The sequence below is a fragment of the Primulina eburnea genome, chromosome 3 (assembly GCF_022965805.1).
Source record: "Primulina eburnea isolate SZY01 chromosome 3, ASM2296580v1, whole genome shotgun sequence".
NCBI lineage: Eukaryota > Viridiplantae > Streptophyta > Magnoliopsida > Lamiales > Gesneriaceae > Primulina > Primulina eburnea.
Window position 1 is genome coordinate 12573166 of NC_133103.1, and position 19869 is coordinate 12593034.

A 19869-nucleotide genomic window follows, 5' to 3' on the forward strand; every position below is an offset into this window, starting at 1 on the left:
ATTATAATGGCAAAAACTTGTGTGAGACGGTCTCACGGGTCGTATTTGTGAGACGGATCTTTATTTGGATAATCCATGAAAAAGTATTACTTTTTATGCTAAGAGTATTACTTTTTATTGTGAATATGAGTATGATTGACCCGTCTCACAGATTGTGATCCGTGAGACGGTCTCACATGAGACCTACTCTATTATAATTATATAATTCATCATGATCCCATGAAGCCATTATTTAGTGAATAACAATGTTCTCGTAAATATTTAATCATATACAAAACTTATGTAAAACTCTCATATTTTAATTTTGTGAAATTAATCTCGAATCCAACCTGAATCATGAAAAAATATTACATTTTATACCAAAAGTATTAATTATCATTGTAAATATGAATCGAGTCAATCTGTCTCATATATATAGATCCGCGAGGAACGTACCATAGGTTATCTTGATCTTGGGCTCTCTCAGTGGGCTTTTTCTCATCTTGGGTTCCCACTAGGGCCTTTTCACCACGGGCTTTCCCATGAATCATTACCCAAGATAAGAAAAGACCTCCCGAGGGAGACCAAGATCGGGATAGCCCATGTCTTTTATTGTACCGACCATGCTCAATTGATATCAAGTCTCTTTGAACTATGTATTTTTGCCAGAAGGTCATGAGTTTGAGACTTAGGGAGGTATCGCTCCACCAACCTGACGTGGAGAGTGTTATGAGTAATGACGCATGAGAAAGCTCGTGAAGGAAAAAGCCTAGTGGGAACCCGGGAAAAGACCTCCCGAAAAAGCCCAAGATCGAGATAGTTCATGGTCGTCACAGTATCACAAAAGACTCACTCCTATAATACAGAGATACGATCTCAAATCACAATACAAACCACACAAGAAATAATCAGATGGCTCATGAAATCGTGTGACGATGTTTACAATCTCTGAGTAGTTTTGTGTGGTTGGATGCAATTTCGTTATTTTGTAAGTCTATTTAAACAAAATAAATACTTTTTGATTATCTAATTACATGTTATTATTATTAAAAAAATAACAATTAAACTCATTACTCAATTTTTTTAGAACGTATGGAAATGTGAATTATTATTATTATTATTATATTGTATATATAACAATTATTTTGCAGTTGGGAAGATCATTTATTAATATGCAGACAAGAAATAGTAAAAGAGAAAGAGAGTCAAATCGATAATGAGCATCACACAATATGTGAAATTTGACTTGGATTGCTGCTGCGACAATTTTGATTTATAAAATCTTGATTTTAATTTATATAAATATATTTTAAATAAAATATTTGAAATTTTGATTTATAAAATCTTTTCTTTGGATGAACACGTTTTTAAATTAATTTTAAAACTATTAGTTCTTGACTCGGGGATTTCAAATATTAAAAATAATCATTTTTATTTATTATATACATTTCGAAGTTAAATCAGATTATCATTTCGCATTCTTTTCAGCAGAAAAGATTTCAAATGTATCGAGAGATAATATTGGAGAATAATCAATTTTGGAATAACAAACCTGTGCAGAAGACTTCGGATTTGAAAAATAAATAAGAAAATTGTTGGGTTAGAATATAGATCTCAAGTCTCGTCCTAAATTTGGGCCAAGAAAATACCGTGGATTTAGAAATCGGAATAGCCCAAATTTATCTATCCACGACTAAACGAAAAAATGAACAGAGTCAATTTACGAGCTGATTCGAAAAATATTTGATTTATTTTTAAACTTAACGAATTAAAACCAAACTCAAAATATTTGAAATTTTTTTCGAATAGAACTCGAGTCAAATTATTTTATTTGATAGTCTTAATATTTTATTAACATAATACAATTATTATATATTAAAAAAAAAAACGATATAAAGTACAAGTGTGTATGTATCAAACGTCTCGGACAGTATACCACAACAGATAAATAGAAACATGACAAATAACTAATAACACATTAGATACATGGACATGTATATAAATGAATCACGATCAAAGTCGTGAATGAAGAAAGGATCAACCATACATACAGTCCTCAACATCCAACGATACTCGCTCATGGGACCCTAGCATTGCATGACGGGAGGGGGACAGGGGCGCTTCAAGTCCAAAGACGCCCTCAAGTTGAGCCTCTAAATAAACCATGTTGCCGCATGAAAAGGCACAGCGAAGGAGCCATCTTCTTGATTCAGTATCATTTTTTGGGAATTTCTTCAGCTTTACCCTTTGTGGATTGCTTCGAAGATTTTCTGGGTGGTTGATATTTGCATTTAGGGGCCACAAGTGAATGCTAATTGAAAAGAAAGAGAAGAAAGAAAGAAGAAACGAGCTAAAATCAACTACTCACTTCACAGCATTGCTTCCATGCTTGTGAAATGGCCAAAGATTGACCAGGCGTTCTAAAACCGCGGAGTTTTTGGAGAAATAGCCTGTAAAACCATGAGGAATCGAGGGTGGAGGGAAATCTTCGGCTGGCATAGCAAATGGACGAACCATCTTCTCCATCATCTCTAAGGTCAAATATGATCTCAAGTCTTGCAACCTCTCGGGACCCATTATTGGCAATGTATGATCCTGGCGCAGTGTAGATGCCTTGCTATTTTTTCTCTGCAAAAAATATTAGCTGGCTACTAGTTCTAATTTGGAATCAAACAGATTGGATATCAATATCACGTGATTTTATTGTTAATCAGCGCAGTGTAAATGCCTTGCTATGTTTTCTATATAAACAAGAAAATATTAGCTGACTACTAGTTCTAATTTGGAATCAAACAGATTGGATATCAACATCACGTGATTTTATTGTTAATCAGCAGATTCCTACAACACTTGCCGCGTATATATTCACCAACATAAAGAAATTCTGGTCTTAAACAAGATGGGATTTATTATAGTTTGAAATTCTGGTCTTAAACAAGGTGGGATTTATTATAATTTGTAACTCCTTGGGCATTGTATCAGGAGTGTATGCCTTCATCGTAGAACCGCAGAAATCAATTGTTGTACTATTTGTTCCCTATTCTACTTTTACAAAACTCAACATGAGTTTGCTTTCAACCAAAGACTACTCACCATATTAGCACTAGAAAGCAACATAGACATGGTATTTTCAGAAAGGGTTGTGAAGTACCTCCAAAGGAGAGAGATCAGCGCCGCGGCTAAAAGTCATCTCTATGCGGAATCTTTTGGGATCTTCTAATGCCACCTGCATTTGGAATTAGATTCTAATGCCACATGAGCAAATATCGTAAAAGATGCAATGCTATGAATGATAAAGTGCAATAACACGGGGTTTTTATTCTAAAATTTGTTTTAGTTAGAGATCTTGGATAACAAACACTTTCTTTAAGAAGAGGGAGAGTCACTTAGTAACCTTCAAGAGTTGACATAATGTAAGTCAAATTGATTACTTTCTTGTAAGGAGAGAAGACCTAGGTAGTTGTAAAAATTGTAAGGTCATATCAGGAGAATACTTGAAAACCTAACATAGACTATTAATCTTAGATCTTTGCCTTAAGAGTAGAACCAGAGTAAACAAAGGTCAAATTAGACCAAGAATCAAATTGTGGACTATGAATGGAGATACCAAACTCTTAAGAATAAGATTCTAGATAGAAGCATTTGCCTAGATGCTATACCTAGACCATTAAAGATATGTATGAAGGTGTCGTAATTAGTGTTAGGTCTGTTGGAGAAATGTCATGTGAATTTCCTGCGGCCATAGGATTTCATCAAGGATCGGCTTCAAGTCCTCACCTCTTTGCTTTGGTTGTGGATGAGCTGATGGGACATATTCAAGATGAGGTACCTTGGTGGATGTTGTTTATAAATGATAATGTCCCGATAGAAGGAGTAGAAAGAAGGGTATACTCTTGAAAACTTGGATAAATGTGGTTAAGGATGATAAATTAGCTCTTGGTTTAAGAGATGACACTTGAAAAATCGCTTAGTTTGGAGAAGAAATATTCATGTAGCCGACCCCGCAACTAGCGATAATGTGCTATGATATGATGATGATGAACTATTACACATGTACGACAAAAAAAAAGGTTACAAGTGACAACCTCCGTATCCTCAAACATCCTGAGTACAATATAACTCATGTAATCAAGCTCTTTCGTCCTATACAAGCGCTCCAAAGCAGAATCACAAACAAGGCTGGGTTCTCCTTGAAGAGATTCATCGAGGTTGCAATAACGTAAAACATTCATCACTGAATGGATGTGTGATTCCTGCCGTTTCAAAATCACTATAAATAAGGCCAAAGATTAATTAAAAAAAGAATTTAAATTAACACTGTAAGGGTTCACGCTTCAAAGAAACAATAATTAAATACATGTTTTCACCTTCTTCTTTTTCCAAAATCAATCTTAATGGTTGGATATAATGATCGTGATTATTATATTAGAGGAGTAAAAAAAACATCATAACTATATCAAAATTGAAAAAGCTTATACTCACTGATGTGAAGTAGAGACGTGTCCGTACATGACGCTCAGGTGTTTTCACATTTGCGTATCTGAAGAAAGTTAAGCAAGCATAAACATTAGATGCGCTTATCTTTTAAGGTTTGCCTCGGTGAACTTAATAATAACAATTACTCATGACTAATATAGAGAAAGTAAGATCAGTGTGTGCTTGTATGAAAATAAGGATGCGATCTAAATAATTACTTTGGATCTAAACGATATTTCGTTTCCTTGCCATCATCCTCCTCTTGATCCACGGATTTGTCACTGTTAAAACTAGACCGTCTCATACCTTCCATCGTACCATGAGACTTGAAATGATGATCCGTGTCTTCTTTCGCAGCTCTAGGTGGGGTTTCTGAATTTTGGTCTTGAATACTCTTCAATTCAGTAACACCAATTGCTTCTTCCCTAGTGTTTCTCAGATCGATCAACATTTTTCCAAGCAAACGGCGAGCAATCTGAAACCCACAGAACTGACTCTAATAGGAAAGGCTTGTATATCGCTGGAGCCCTCTCAAAATTATTACATCATGATAAATGATATTATTATCTATGATTCCAGACAAACAGGTCTGAACATAGGTTCCAACATGAGAATGATTATCAAGACAATCCAAAATTTCATAACACAACAGTCTTTTAAAACGAAACCCTCTTTTTAATACATCTACCTCCCTCACCATTTCAATAAATATATAATTTATTTGAAAGAACTGCTTCGATAAATTTAATGAAAATTTTCAAAGATAGGGGATAAGGAATTCGAAATAGATAGAGACATATATATTACTCAGTTTACCTTTGATCCAATCTTGAGTTTTTGTCTCGGATTGATTCCATACTCATTTGGAATAACACCGTCAGCAAGTAACTGAACAAAAAGTCAAGGTGCTCAAATTGTGAAACTGAGCATCATGAGCATCAACTACGCTCTTCCCCCAACAAATCCCACAAAAAATTCTCACGCTTTCAAGTTACTAGAGAGACGACTTAAAAAGACAAAATCACCGTGGTCACGGAATTTCTTAATTTCATACCTGAGCTACTTTGAACAGTTCATCTAAGCCTTCTAGATTTAGATGCGCATTGTGCAGGAGATCATATCTGTCGACAGAATAGAAAAATACAATCATAACATGGATATGGGCAGAGGGAGTTCTAAGTAAATCAATGCCAATATGGATAACTGAACATATCTAAAAGAGTGAAACTACAAGATGTGATGTGCTTGTGATTGGAATTCTACATTTCAAAGTCAAAATATTATTTATTATACATGATTTGTTTATCAGAGTATGCTACTAAGAGATACAGTCAACCTACTATAAATAACCCACAAAAATTCTATTTTTAAAAGTCATACCAAGAAAAAGAACAAACAAATACAGGTGCGTAATTAACCATGAAACAATGACACCTTCGTGAAATCCTAGCACCTCAAAGGTATGGTAATTTCCTTACTTGCATGAGTCATAAACATCTGGAATTTGTGTTATATCGAACCGACTGCAGATAGTGCACATTCTTTGTAAGTCAAAATTCACTAACAATGTGAGAATGCTGATAAGCCATTACCAGAATACTCACTCTTTGCGTTCATTATACAAATCTCTCTCAAGTTTCCTCCACCGAGCAAACATGAGAAGAAATCCCTCACTGCCACAAGGCAACCCTGCAGCAATACGATCAACGTCTATATTTGTCTTACCTAGAGCCGTAGCTTGATCATATGGACAAATCACATTATACAAGCTTGTTTCAGCGAGTTTGTCATCTTCGTCACTGGCTAGAAGCCTAACTTGTTCAGTAACCTTCTTTGTCAGTTTCACCTAAGTACAATCTTAATAATTTCATTAACACTCATAGAAAGAAATAAGTTACCTCGACACACGCAGTAAATGTCTATGAAGGCAGGAAAATATAAACAACATTCTTGCAAGGAAAAACTGTAAAAGGAGGAATGCCAATAGATAGCCCAACAGTGGCTAATACAGAATATTTGCACATCTTACCAATTTGGGTAGAAGTTCAGATGCTTTTGGAGTAAGTCCTGCCCCATCAGTCATCCAAGGTTCTTCTGATAAGCTATCAGGAACAATTTTTGCTTCAGACGTTATAATCTCATTCAACCTAGCCTGAGAAAAGCAAAAAAGAAACAAAACTTAAAGAGGCAATGAAAGCAGCACGTGAATCAACCAGGAGATCAAGCTCCAGCTGTATTATCCTTTGCCATTGGAAACCACTTTTCTCAAAAAAAATTCAGTTTATTGGAGGTCGGACAGCAATAGTTTTCAGCTTTTTATACTTAAGCAAAAATAATTCAAATAGTAAGTGTGAGGTGGAAAATACAACACTTTGAAATTTTTTCATTTTTTTCCGTATCAGACAAGAGGTATCTAAATTGAATAAGTACATATATTCATTTTTTCTCAATTTTTAATTGAGAATAAAAAAATACTCATGCTTGTCATGGGATAGATGGCCCGTAAACCAAAATAATAGACCCAAAACCTCGTGTTGATTTCTATTTACCCATAATGGGATATGTGGTGTTCAAGTGTTAATTAAGAATAAAAAAAAGTACAGGTATCTTGCTTTGCTAAATTGATTTACACAGCTGACTAATGTTTTAGTCAACTATTTGTGTCGCAAGCCAAATGTCATAAATGTTACTCAAGCCAGCAAGAAGCTCGTGACTTAGTCTGAGACTGCTGTGACAATTATGTATTTTGTGTAAGATGTCCTCGAGTTGCAACCGTTTCTTTCTTAGGCGTAAACAAAAGTTTCAACATGGTGAAAAGACAAGCATAGATAGCAAAAGGCAAACCTTAGCTTCATCCATCTCAATACTTGCATTTTCAAGTCCGTCCAACATTGATGAATCCTTGCTAACAAGTGAAACCTTAACATACAGGAAAAAACCAGTGTTATTAAACTTATAGTCACAACAGTCATATTAGATACGACTATACCAACCAAAATAGGCGTTAATGGTCCTTCTAAATCAAGAAGTCCTTTAGCAAACGCAGCTGCTGACATCTGCCAACAATAAATATACAACATCAGTAACAACCAAGAGTTTGACGACGTACGAGGCATGGCTGATATCTGAAGAAGGTAGAATGATACTTGGAACAATTAAATAGTATTATCCAAACTAATTCAAAGAAATGAAGTTCGGAGAATATAAATTTTAGAATTTGGAAATGCATACTTAGTTCTACTTGGCAGACTAACCTGCACACGGCCCTCATCTGAGCTATAAATCTTTAAGTCATGACGGTATGTGCTATGTAGACGGAGCAAGCCGGTACCTTCACCTGGAATGTATGGTACCTGTTAAGTAAAGCACAAAACAACACAGCAAAATCGGAGAATAGTCGCCAATGTCATAAAAAGGCTAGACCCGATCCCATTCAAGAGCAAGTCATTTCGTAGAAGAATGAGCAAATGAATTTCTTTCGAACACGTATCATTAATGTGTTAAATAAAATAGAATTCCCACTTTTGAGAAGACTGTAACCTCAAAATTCAAGGAGAGACATGATATACACAAAATCATGCAAGTAATGAACTTGAAACAAAATGCAGAACTAGGCAGCCAATATGCAACTGCAGAGTTGGACATATAACAGCTAACCAGGATACATATTGTTCCGAAAGTATCTGCCCAATTCATCAGCCTGCAAACAAGATTATTTAACATTGTTCAAGAGGAGAAGTACTTGACAACATAAACTTATCATGTAAAGCAACACGTGTGTCCTCAAAATAATGAAAATTTGGGATAAGGGATACAACTATCTTGTAAAAATGCCAAAGATTTGGGAGAGCTTCCATGATAAAAGAAAATTTCACCTGTTTCCTTCCAGCATGAGTGAGAACACCACCATATTTAAGAACCATCAGGGCTTCGGTAGGTCGTTCTTCCACTTCACCATTACTTTTTGTAACTTTCCCCCACTTTAATGGCTTGAGTTGAACCTTCCTATATATGCCAGAGAAGTGCCCTCCCTGAACATTAAAACAATGATAATGGTTACGGTCACACCTAGCAAAGTTTACTGAGCATCGATTCCCAGGAAATACAATCAGCTAAAATTAGCCAAGATTCATGACAAAAAGTATAGTACTTGGCGAAAAATTATAAGATATTAAAATTTCAATCGGATACTTGTGCTTTCATTATCCTCAATGGTGATTGATGTGGCTATTTGATAAAATACGGTGGATCGTCCAACTATATTCAACATCTAATTGACATATTTAGTATTCCACGCATCCCATGAACTTGGAGTTAAATCTGACGGCAGCACAGTTAAGGTAGAGAAATATTAGTTTAGATGCCTCAAAATATATTCACCAAACCTGATCCTGCTGGATTAATGGCTATCTCCTGTGTTTTCACACACCGTAAGCAGTAAGTCTTAGAGTCAAAACTTTCAGAAACTCTCACTGATCTAAATATATCTTTTTTTATAAAAAAAAATGTCGTTGTCTTACAGTGAAACCAAAACTATGGTGTAAACACAACATAAAGCTGTTGCTTTCACCTACAACGAGCGCGCAAATAAAGGTGATTTATCATGATACTAATTGTTGTTCAGCTATTGAAAAATTCCCAATGAAATTTAATGAGTTGAACAAACTAAAAAGATCCAGAAGTCTGTTTTTATCTGCAAGAATGTATATAAATACCAAAGAAAAATCTATTCAGTTAATCAGGCGCAGTAAATGAAGAATGTCATAAAATCAATAACAAAAAAATTAAATGGACCTCCTCAAGCACTGCTTTCACTTGGCGAAGTTTTTCGGCATGTTCAATGTCTTCTGCTTCACTATCACTTTCTCTACCAGTTCTGGATGATAATCATTTTGTAAGTTTAGAGTTCACTGAAAACTAAATCATTTATAAAAAGCTACCCACCTTCAATGTTCAACCATGGATAAGAAAAAAGGAGCTGATAAAACAGGCCAGTATTATGATAATGAAGAAAAGAGAAAATTTTCACTTCAACTGTGTCTTAGACATTTTTTTCGAGGAGAACAAGAAAAAACAATTTTTGCCTGTAGAATCAAGATTTGGAATTGCTGGTTATAACCATAGAGAGGATGGACTGATATGTGTGAAGCTGGCTCCAGTTGCTGTTATCCACTATTAATGAAAGGCACAGAAAATTAAAAGGTTTCAAGTCCAAGAACATGTCCCAAGAAAAGTTCGTAACTAGGGAATTGTCAGAAAATTGTCCTTCCTATGTAGGATTCGCTGCCATTTCTGGTGGCTAAAAGTTGTTCTAAACTGCTTTTTATATCTTATAACAAAATTTTAATAGCTCAAGGGTGGCTGCTTTATATGGTGGTGGTGGGTACTTGGATCTACTCACTTATTTCTTGTACTTGTCTATAAAGTAACTCTTCGAGGCAATCTTATTCATCTGTTCCTGAAAAGCGTAAGGTTAAAGTTCAAAGAAGGAAAGGCCCCACAAAAATTATAGAATGTGGCATACTACAATATAGCCCTCTGATTCTTACAAATGGAAAAGTGCTTTTTTAGCATGTTCCAAAACAATTTCCATATCCAAACATCAATTTGTTTTTTAAAAAAAGTGATTTTTTTATTTTTATTTTTTTTGGTGAGACAGCTTCTCTATTGAAACATGCATTTTATTAATTAAATATATCACATGAAAGGTAAGGTGAAAAGTATTGTTTAGGAACCTGACCAAGTTGTAGAACAGCTTGTAATAATCAATAACCACAAACAAAAAAATCATGCCTTTTAAATTCTTCTCTATGAAAGAATATAGAAACTTCAATAAGTCAATGCAGGTTAAGGATGACTAGTAAGCACATGTCGATACAAAAGTTTGGGAAACTAAATGAATAATAAATAAGATATTTCCATACCTAGCACGAGGTACCAAAGTTCTCGTTGCATCTAAAAGATCTTGTAATTGAACAGCACTTTTCAGCTTTGTCTATGGAAGGTGACAGGTGGGAGGAAAAAGGTTAAAACACACATCAGCAATAGTTGCCAAGCATGAAATTAAAAAATGTGGATGTAGAAGAATTAAGAGACACCTCCGCTCTAGGCCTTCCACCATTATATTTTAACATCAGATTTAGAAGCTTTTCCTCAGTGACTTTCAGCTTCACTTTCTGCTTCGGAGTTCTGTCGCCACTAAGTATACAATAATTTCTCAAGGGAGATCTAAAAGTGCAACACTAATCAGAGAAAGTAAGGTGTATTATGCCTTACTGACGAATGATTGCTATCACACATCGTAGCTCTTCGGATTGCCCAAAGTTACCAATTATCCCACTTCCGTGACGCGGTAGTCCTTCAGATGGCTGAACTGCTTCATGGACCATCCATGGTAGAATTGGAGGAATTGTTGTAGAAAGGTGTGGGGCTTTTGCATCAAGAATTATCTTCCTCAACACACAAGCTGCGTCATCATAGTATCTGTTTTAATTAAACTACAATTAACATCACAGGCCCAAACAAAGGAAAGAAGAAAATAATACAATGGGATACAAAAAGAATTATTAGAATATTGACAGAGTCGAGACACTTTTTGTCTTTCACGGAGGCTCATATTTCAGTTGTGCTCATCATTCAACTCATAGGCAATTCCATGTCTCATATAATTCCTTTACAAGCAAATCAAAAGTGCAACTGAAATTTCATGGATCCCAAATTCAGCTCAGCTGGTCTAACTGATACAATGGCTTGTAAAAATTCACCCCCCCCCCCCCACCCCCAACACCACGCACATCTCCATGTGTGCGTGTTACAACAGGAATGAACTTTTCCCAAATAACATCTCATTAAAATCCGTCCACCGTTCTTCATTAAAAAAGAATCACCATCCAAAAGTGGAAAATAGCGATGACAAGATATTACTTGTAGGAGTTCTTAACGAAGCTCCATCCGTTAACATCACAAACATAAGAACGTCCTTCACAGCGCAACAGATCAAAGCCACAAACCTAAAATAAGATTAGCACATTATTTCATCAAAATTTCATCATAGACATGTTGAAGAAAGGTATCTCAGAGAATTTTGAAGCAGACGATAGGTTAAATAAAGTAGGTAGCAGGCATAGTTCATGATGGACAACTGCCAAAAGGTACATGGAAAAAGGAAAGCAGAGCCTGATTAGTAGTTAGCAAATAGCGGGCATTGAGAATACATGCATGCAATGAACTATAGTATGTGAAACTTTCTTCATATTTTTAAAGACTTAATCCAATGTCAATAAGTTCGAATGATCTTCCAAAGGCACAAAAAATATGGATCAAGGCAAAGCAAACTCAAGAACTGGTAAGAGTTAGAGATATTAATCACCGAAAACTGAAGATAAATTATTGGAAAGGAAGCTGACTGTGAATTACGACTTTCAAATAATGTAAAATTTCTCAAAATGAGCAAACAGTTATAATTCAACTAAGAATACATATTTGAAGCATCAGATAGACTTACAGCTTGCTTAAATGCAATGCAGACGTCTCTTGCTATTTGTTTCTCAGCGGGAGTAAGTAAAACGGGATATCTGACCTACAAAAAGAGTTCAAATGGAAGATATAAGATAAAGAAAATTCTAGCAAAAGTAACTTGACTGGAGATGCAGTAAACTCATTTCGGTTGCTAGGGAATCTGGGAATCAACAGACAAGAGCAGAATCTGATGTTGATTGGCGGGCCCTTATGTTGTACCATTGGTCATCGAGAATGTAGGGGAAAATGGGACAGGAGGCATAAGTAAATATGCTACCAATGTCAATGTTCTTGATGCATGTATAGCAAAACTACTCACTTCTTTGCCATCAGGATTTCTCATAACAACACCGTCAACCACTGGAGACTTCCTTGCCTCTGCATGCGCATATTCAGGGCCCACCGTGTACACCTAAGATACAACAAGAAGTTGAAATTGCTTTTCACTAAAAATAGAAGGAAATATTCACGCACAATTATCGCCAAGTTAACACAACAAAGTAAAGGGGTCTAAAAGAACAACTTGGTAGACTGGGTAACATCGTCAGAAGAAAAATGAAAGGAAGATTAAGATGGAATCATTCTCAAAGCATAGAATCATTTAATTTAGAAGAGACTAGCTTGACGGACAACAGGACAAACCCATCAGCCTAACTGATAGGCACTTGATCAGCTTGAGAGAGAATACTTCATCCCGAATTTTCAGTAAACAGACAACCATCTACTAGATAGAGATTAAAAAAAACCGCTCATCCCTCCAAAACATGCCAAGAAGTTGAGATATACAAATTGCACACAAAAAGGATAATCAAACTACAAAATATTTACTGGATCTAGACAAATAAACCAAAGGAAGAAAACCTTCACATCTGTTCCTCCAGTGGGGAGAAATTCCTCGTATATGTAAGAACCTTCACGTCTCACTCTTCTGATATCTGGATGAAATTCACTGGAGCGGTTACCAACCTAAAAAAATGAAAATATGATTTTATAGCATAGATATAGTAGCAAGTGCCTTGATGTTTTCCATAGTTGTTCCTAAATATTCATGGGGTGAATCAGTTTTAATAGCCTCTTATATGCAAGATTAAGGCAACAAAGAAGGAGAAATGAACTCGACACAGACGCTAAATTCATACAAGACGCGATAAATTTATCAAAAACTACCTTCCGAAACAGTGCATTCATTCCTCCACCAGCTGAGCTCGGATAATATATCATTACACTGTGATTGTCACCTTCATAAAAAAAGAACAAGATATATGTATGTATTTCTATGATTAAGTATGATAGAGGAAAACAAATCAAATAACGTTGTAAATTAGCTTCTTGCCACTCAAAACCGTAACAATTTCAGGTCCAACATCGCTATGCTAACATAAGAGTAAAGAAAAATGGAGAAAGTGCAAGATTCATACAAATTCATTGGGAAATCATATTTCTTAAAAGGAATTCATAAAAAAATCTGTTGACTCGGCTTCTGTCATGCCATGACAAAACAATCAGTTGGTCCGTTTGATGAATTCGAAAAAACTAGAAACCATGGACTTCGAAGGAAAACAAACAACATTATTATTATAAAAGTATGGATCTTTGGCAATGTATCTGCTATGTGAAAGTTTTAAATCAACCTTGTTGTCTATTGTCTCATGTTTGACCTGTTGGGGTCCAATGTAATTTCAGAATTCTATTTGAAGGTAAATATGGTAAAAAAATGATCGTGAATTAACTGAAGGAGTTATATTGTGTTGAGGACAATTCTAAATCGTCCTAGGACTCTATTCCTGACGATGTTTTTTCTATGTGAAAGTGCTAAACTATCCTCATTGTCTATTCTCTCAGGTCCTACGTGTTGGGGTTAAATGTAAGTTTAGATTTCTATTTATGATAAATATGATAAACAAAAAATGGTACGAAGCATTCAATGATTGATCCACGTCAATCGATAAAATAACAGATAAATCAAGGTGTAAGAACTACATAAGATTTGGTATCAAAGTTTCGCTAAGATAAAAATACATTACAATATTATACAAAACTATAATTATTAAAAGAAAAATAATATTAATCATCATCCTCGTAGCACATTCCTGCTAGTGCCTAGTTGTGGGGTTAGCTACATAGATATTAGTTCTCCAAACTAAGCGATTCTTTCATATATCATCTTTTAAGATCTAAGATATCCTCATTAACCACGTTTATCCGAGTTTTCAATGTCTACCCCTCTTTCTACTCCTTTCATTAACCTGTCAATCTAAGATATATTGGATTGGGGCCGTGTTGGTCTCCTCTTCCTCTATGGGGCTACACATAAATAGCTAATAATTTCCTCACTCCTAATTCTATCTTTGCGCGTTTTGTCACACATCTATCTTAACATACGCATCTTTGCTAACGTCATCTTATGCATATGTAGTCCTGCAGTGGCCCAACACGCCGAGCCATAAATGACAGCTGGTCGAACAATAGTCTTATAACATTTTCCTTTCAATCTAGCAGGCATTTTTCTATCGTATAAGACTCATGATGTCATCCTTCATTTCATCCACACTGGTTTATCCTATGGTCTATATCCTCTCTAATGTCCTCAAGTCTTTTGTATAATAACAATGTTTAATATAGTTGACATATGTTATAATAAACTTGATTTTTAAAAATAAACGATGGAGATATTTTTGTGAAAGAAATTATCATGGTAGGATAAAATTTGGAAAATCCTCGCCATAATTTCAATCTACTGATTTTACAAATTTATAACGTATATCTTGTCTATCAGAAAATGTTAAGACATCTATCAGATAGAGCTCAACTCAAATATATTTTGATAAAATAATCATAGTCACATATATTTGACTTATACTTGATTTTATAGAATAATCTTAATTTAGCATAATGAATATTAAGAAAAATTAGAAACTATTAACTAAAACTAGCGGATCGTGATACTTGTGATGTGTGTCCCGCAAAAAGAAGAATAAAATAGTTTTTTATAATTTCTAATAAAAGTTACACATTTTTTAAATTAAAATGGTAGTAAATAAAATAAAATATAAAAATGTTATTATAATATGGTAAAACCATGTGCTTAGTTTGATAAGAAGGTGTATTAGGCAAATCGAAAATTACATCATGATTTCATATAGTTAGTATATGATGCTATTGTATTATATATAATAATAGATAAATTAACTTAAAATAAAAAATAACTAGAATGCTAAAACTACCATGACTATATATAGTTACTATATGACGTTCTTGTATTATATATAGTAATAGATACATTAACTTAAAATAAAAATAACTAGAATGCTAAAACTTCTAAGGCTCAAGCCACAACAAATTCCAAAGCAATGAATTATACAAAAAAGATAATAAAAAGTAAACTTTAATCAATGCAAGATAATAATGATATAGAAAATTTAAACTAGAAAAAATATATATTTAAACATATTTACCTATTTGTTATATTTATAAATTTTAAATTGTGTTCGATGTTTCTTTATAATTTCAAACTAATCAATAGTTAGGTCTTACCTGATCAGGAATGTCGTTTTCGAGCGACGAGCAATGTCTTTTTCAATATATATTAATAATGAACTAAATATCAAAGAAAAAAATAATGCACTAGCCAAAAGTTCATATTTCATTTAATTTAGTAATCTCGTATTGACAATTTTCATTGTTTAAAATGAACATTCTACTATTTCAGTGTTGGAGATTATATTATCCCAATAATTGAGGTATGTACAGTAACATTTTTCTTACGACAAACTATTACAAAAATTTAGACAAAATATACTGATGAAAATAAATTTATTTTCAAAATGCATTAGAATGTTGAAAAGAGACCTTCAGAGATTGAGATTGGAAGATGATTCAAAGATTGCTTTCTCACAAGACATAAATGAATAAAGATAACAGAAAGCAACCAATAGATGACGATAACAACACAACAATTGAAATCGGAGATGATAAGAATATTGCTATTTTTACAAGGAAATGCTTGGAGAAAGAGAGAGGGGTCCCCCGATGAGGATATCAAAGAACAAAGGTAAAGAAATACAAATAGTAGATGATGTTAGTAGCACAAAAATAGAGATTGAAGGCACAAAAACAGATGGCAACAAAGTAATATGACAAAGGCAAAAGGCATGAAGATTTAGGAAGAAAAAAAGTGATACAACAATTTCATTCAAAACTATGAACATATTGTCTAGAATCACTTTTCTTTTCTGCAATATAAAATAGTAGTGGTGAAACGTATGATGAGATCATGCATAACATGTTCGTTTTCAAATTTTGTATTTCATCAATGATAACATCAATTCTAACATCACACTTTTCTCATTGACTAGTAATTTAAAATCAGAAGATAAAATTATCAGTCCTAAGTTTTTCATGAACTAAATATTACATTTAATTAAATTTAATTACATATATATATATATATATATATATATATTTGCCGGAAAAACCTACTGTTAGGTTTCACTAAATTTTATTATTGATTATTTCTTTTCTATAAAATAGAATAAAAATTCCTAGCATTAAATTTTATCTACTTTCAATGGATTTCTTTGTTTATGGACAAAATAGTGTGGTCTCAGGTGCAAATCACGTTAGATTTTCTAGTATAATAGAAAACGGCGGTCTCGCCATGTTATTGAGAAAAATAAAAGTGGCAATTTTTACATATATGTGCAAAACGACAAATGCAACCATAGTCTGAGTTTCAACAGAAAAGGGAAACTAGAAGAATATAACACAAATATTACTCATTTGTATCGTCATAGCCGATTTATGCTTTCAGAGTGCAGACATATTGCCTATTTCATTAAATTCAACACAGCGCTTAGTGATTGTTGTTCAAGTGAACTGAGATATCCAAGCAATCTTACCTTCAACAGGCTTCTCTACAAAAGGCTTCCAGAATCTATTCCCATGGACCTCAACAAAATCTTCCTCCTCAACAAAAAAATCCAGCTCTTGATAAGGATATTCCCTGTTAACTAAGGCGTATCTTGGAACAGGTATCCCATACAATTCAAGCCGCTGAATAGGCATGAAATTAACCCCACCACCCCCACCCAAAAAAGTTGAAATGGATGAGAAAAATGAGGTTATTATCTTTAGAGGAAGTGAATATGTAAAACCAAACGCTAATAGCATGACATGTATAAATAAAATCTTATCAAGTAAAACGATGGTTAGGAAGGAAGATTAATGGCTGAGAAAATCAGGTAAAGATGCTAGATTTAGCAAGATGCCAAACTCAGGCATAGGCTAATAAGAATATTTTGGGAGATACATTGTAAAGGCTCCAGACTCCAGTCCTTTTGGTTCCATGAATCCAAAACTGGTGTGCATCAGGGGGTAAAAGGTGTAAAAAATTAAGAAAATGGTTAAGCAAACAAATAAATCAAATTGAATGTTTTATATTAGCTACTCCTTTGATAGACGACACAGTGTTCAATGAATCAACAAAAACAAGAAATAAACTCCTCAATGTTATAGATGGACAGAAAGATGCAAACCTCATACACTTTCCTCCGATCGTGAAGAAGATGTTGCGACTCCAATTCATTTACAGAGAAAGGCCTAAAAATGACAAACCAGGATCAGAGATTGCTCATACCCCCATTTTCAATATTTTTGGATATGGCCGATAATAAAGGAAATAGTTGAACTACACCTGCCCCAACAAACAGCAACGTCACTATCAGTATTTACTGATCATGTGGAAGATGACACAAGTTAATCTTTGAAATCAGAGTTTATAATGACCAAAGTTCAGGCTTCCAAAGTTAATCTTAGAATTAGAGTCTTAGAAGAAAAAATTTCAGACTTCTACAAACCACATCAGAGATTCCTCCACAGATTTCACTTTCCTTCCATCCACCACTTCATTCTAATTTCCTCTAACACGATGAAGGAAGCATCAAAGCCAACACAAAAGGATCGCACCCCACAATATTTTCAACAGGTCATCTAATACCTTAAGTATGCATGAGTGAAAAATTAACCTGTCATGAAGTGTCTGTTTCAACTCCACAATATTTTCAACAGGACATCTAGTACCACAATATTTTCAACGGGACATCTAGTACCTTAAGTATGCATGAGTTAAAAATTCACTTGGAAACAGACCCTTCATGATATGAATTAGAATGACGATGAGGATGAGATCATGGAAATAAAACTTCTTCTAGAATTGAATTTTACTTTCGTAATGCTGCATATGCTTCGGCCCTCTCCAGGGGATACCCAGTTGAATAGAAGCCAATCAGGCAATCACATGCAGGCCAGCTGCAATAATTGAGATAAAGGTGACCGATTTTTTTCAGGAGAATAGGAAATTAAGAAATAGAAAAATGAGCAAAAGAAATGAAAGAAATGATGATCTCGATATTAATGTCTTATGATTAAAGAAGATCTACCTCTCAATAGGATCTTCAACAATAACCTTGTCGCCAAAATACAGAATCTGCATGGTCGGAAAACAATTATTTTGCATTAAAACAGATTTGAACCATAAAGAAACTTTAAAAGGCTAATTCTTCACTTAACTTACTACCAAAACGGATCAATTAATATGAGCACAATTCGAATAAACGAGCTATCCCAAACACAAATTTCCTTCATTGGCATAATCAAGAAAGATGCCCCCGAGTTATTACCTTGAATTCTCCAAATCCCTGCAATCTTTCTAATATTTGAAGCATAGGCGCAGAAAAAGCCTAAAAACAAAACATTAACATGGTAAAAAAAGGGGGTATAAGAAACAGTTCAAGAAAATCAGCACTGATCAATACAGTTGACCGAGAAAATTACTGATGATGCATGGTCCAGGAAGAGGAATGTAAAGACGGAGAATATAATCTTGGATTCACAGTACCTTCTTCTCCATCACACAAACTCCTATGGTTATTTTCTCCTGAATACAATCCTTCTCCGCCTCCATTGTTCTGATGCGAAACACGAGAAAACTTAAGTGAATCCAATTTCACCTCCTTCAACTCCTCTCATTGATTTCTCTCTCCAACACTGTTGATTAATCAACAGAGAACACCAGCGGACCGATATTAATTATTATACACACAAATTATTGCAATAAATAAAAGGGACCACAGGAAATAGAGTGAAAAAACATTCTACAAGAAACTGAACGTTTCTTGAAGTCCGTTCACCTATGTACGCAAAACATATTAATAACATTAACACACACATATATACATGTAAAGAACAAGACAGCGTGAGATATGAAGAAATGTTGTAGAAAAAAGTGGACCAAACCCAGATTTTAGTCCTTCAAATCCTTCCCTCAAATTTCTTCAGCGCTGATCAGAAAAATGTAACGATTTTTAACATATCTTTAAAACAAACATTTGCAAGAACATGATCCCCCACCAAAAATTCAAGATTTTCACAAAACAGAGTTGAAAAAGAGTTTCCAATATCTATAAAACAAACATTTGCAATAACATGTTCCTCACCAAAAATTCAAGATTTTCACAAAAACGGAGTTGAACTAAGAGTTCCAAACATAGACGTTTCCCCCAGATTTTACTGCGGTCAATCGCCCGATATCGTAGGACAGAAATATAAAGAAACGGGTGTGCGGAAACCGACTCAGAGACTGGATTTTCCATTTTTTCCTATTATATTATATAAGACATGGTGGGGAAAATAGGTATCTTGATTTGGAATATACAAAATATACACAAAAAGGTCCGGCTTTTCTAACGTTCAAAAAAGGAGCGTCAAAAGGCAAGTTTAGTCAGTGTGGTATGACATCGCGGACCCTTTATTGTATCAATCAATCCTACGGATTGACCACCTTCGTTCGAAATCGTCATCGTAAATATATATATATATATATATATATATATATATATA

At 34.3% G+C, this 19869-nt stretch overlaps 1 protein-coding gene across 4 annotated transcripts; it reads right to left on the reverse strand.

Moving 5' to 3' along the window:
• Nucleotides 1-1872: 1872 nt before the first annotated feature.
• On the reverse strand, nucleotides 1873-19701 carry LOC140826513 (inositol hexakisphosphate and diphosphoinositol-pentakisphosphate kinase VIP2-like). 4 transcript variants are annotated; one of them, XM_073188874.1, is made up of 33 exons: nucleotides 19467-19701; nucleotides 19267-19310; nucleotides 18869-19017; nucleotides 18651-18710; nucleotides 18411-18457; nucleotides 18196-18279; nucleotides 17508-17571; nucleotides 16872-17025; nucleotides 13141-13211; nucleotides 12835-12939; nucleotides 12293-12385; nucleotides 11960-12034; nucleotides 11380-11465; nucleotides 10732-10938; nucleotides 10554-10653; nucleotides 10380-10450; nucleotides 9250-9331; nucleotides 8331-8486; nucleotides 8113-8155; nucleotides 7710-7792; nucleotides 7449-7511; nucleotides 7300-7374; nucleotides 6485-6607; nucleotides 6060-6301; nucleotides 5934-5978; nucleotides 5510-5576; nucleotides 5272-5343; nucleotides 4674-4930; nucleotides 4462-4519; nucleotides 4065-4232; nucleotides 3131-3205; nucleotides 2348-2607; nucleotides 1873-2249 (listed from the first exon to the last, which is right to left on the reverse strand). In XM_073188874.1, exons 3-33 carry the CDS (start codon nucleotides 18932-18934, stop codon nucleotides 2195-2197), a joined length of 3207 nt encoding a protein of 1068 aa, XP_073044975.1. In that variant the 5' UTR covers nucleotides 18935-19017; nucleotides 19267-19310; nucleotides 19467-19701; the 3' UTR covers nucleotides 1873-2194. The 4 variants fall into 4 exon arrangements, with proteins under 4 accessions (XP_073044975.1, XP_073044974.1, XP_073044976.1 ...); XM_073188873.1 differs by lacking the exon at nucleotides 19267-19310; XM_073188875.1 differs by lacking the exons at nucleotides 19267-19310; nucleotides 19467-19701 and adding an exon at nucleotides 19381-19422.
• Between the last annotated feature and the right edge of the window lie 168 nt (nucleotides 19702-19869).

What these genes read in the sequence shown, in the direction of transcription:
- LOC140826513 (XM_073188873.1), bottom strand. Translation starts at nt 18,934, where the DNA reads ATGGAGGCGGAGAAGGATTGTATTCAGGAGAAAATAACCATAGGAGTT. An exon ending in CTGAACTTCTACCCAAATTG is followed by an intron (nt 6,302 to 6,484) that starts GTAAGATGTGCA and finishes GATTGTACTTAG; the next exon opens with GTGAAACTGACAAAGAAGGT. An exon ending in CACGTCTCTACTTCACATCA is followed by an intron (nt 4,233 to 4,461) that starts GTGAGTATAAGC and finishes TTGAAACGGCAG; the next exon opens with GAATCACACATCCATTCAGT.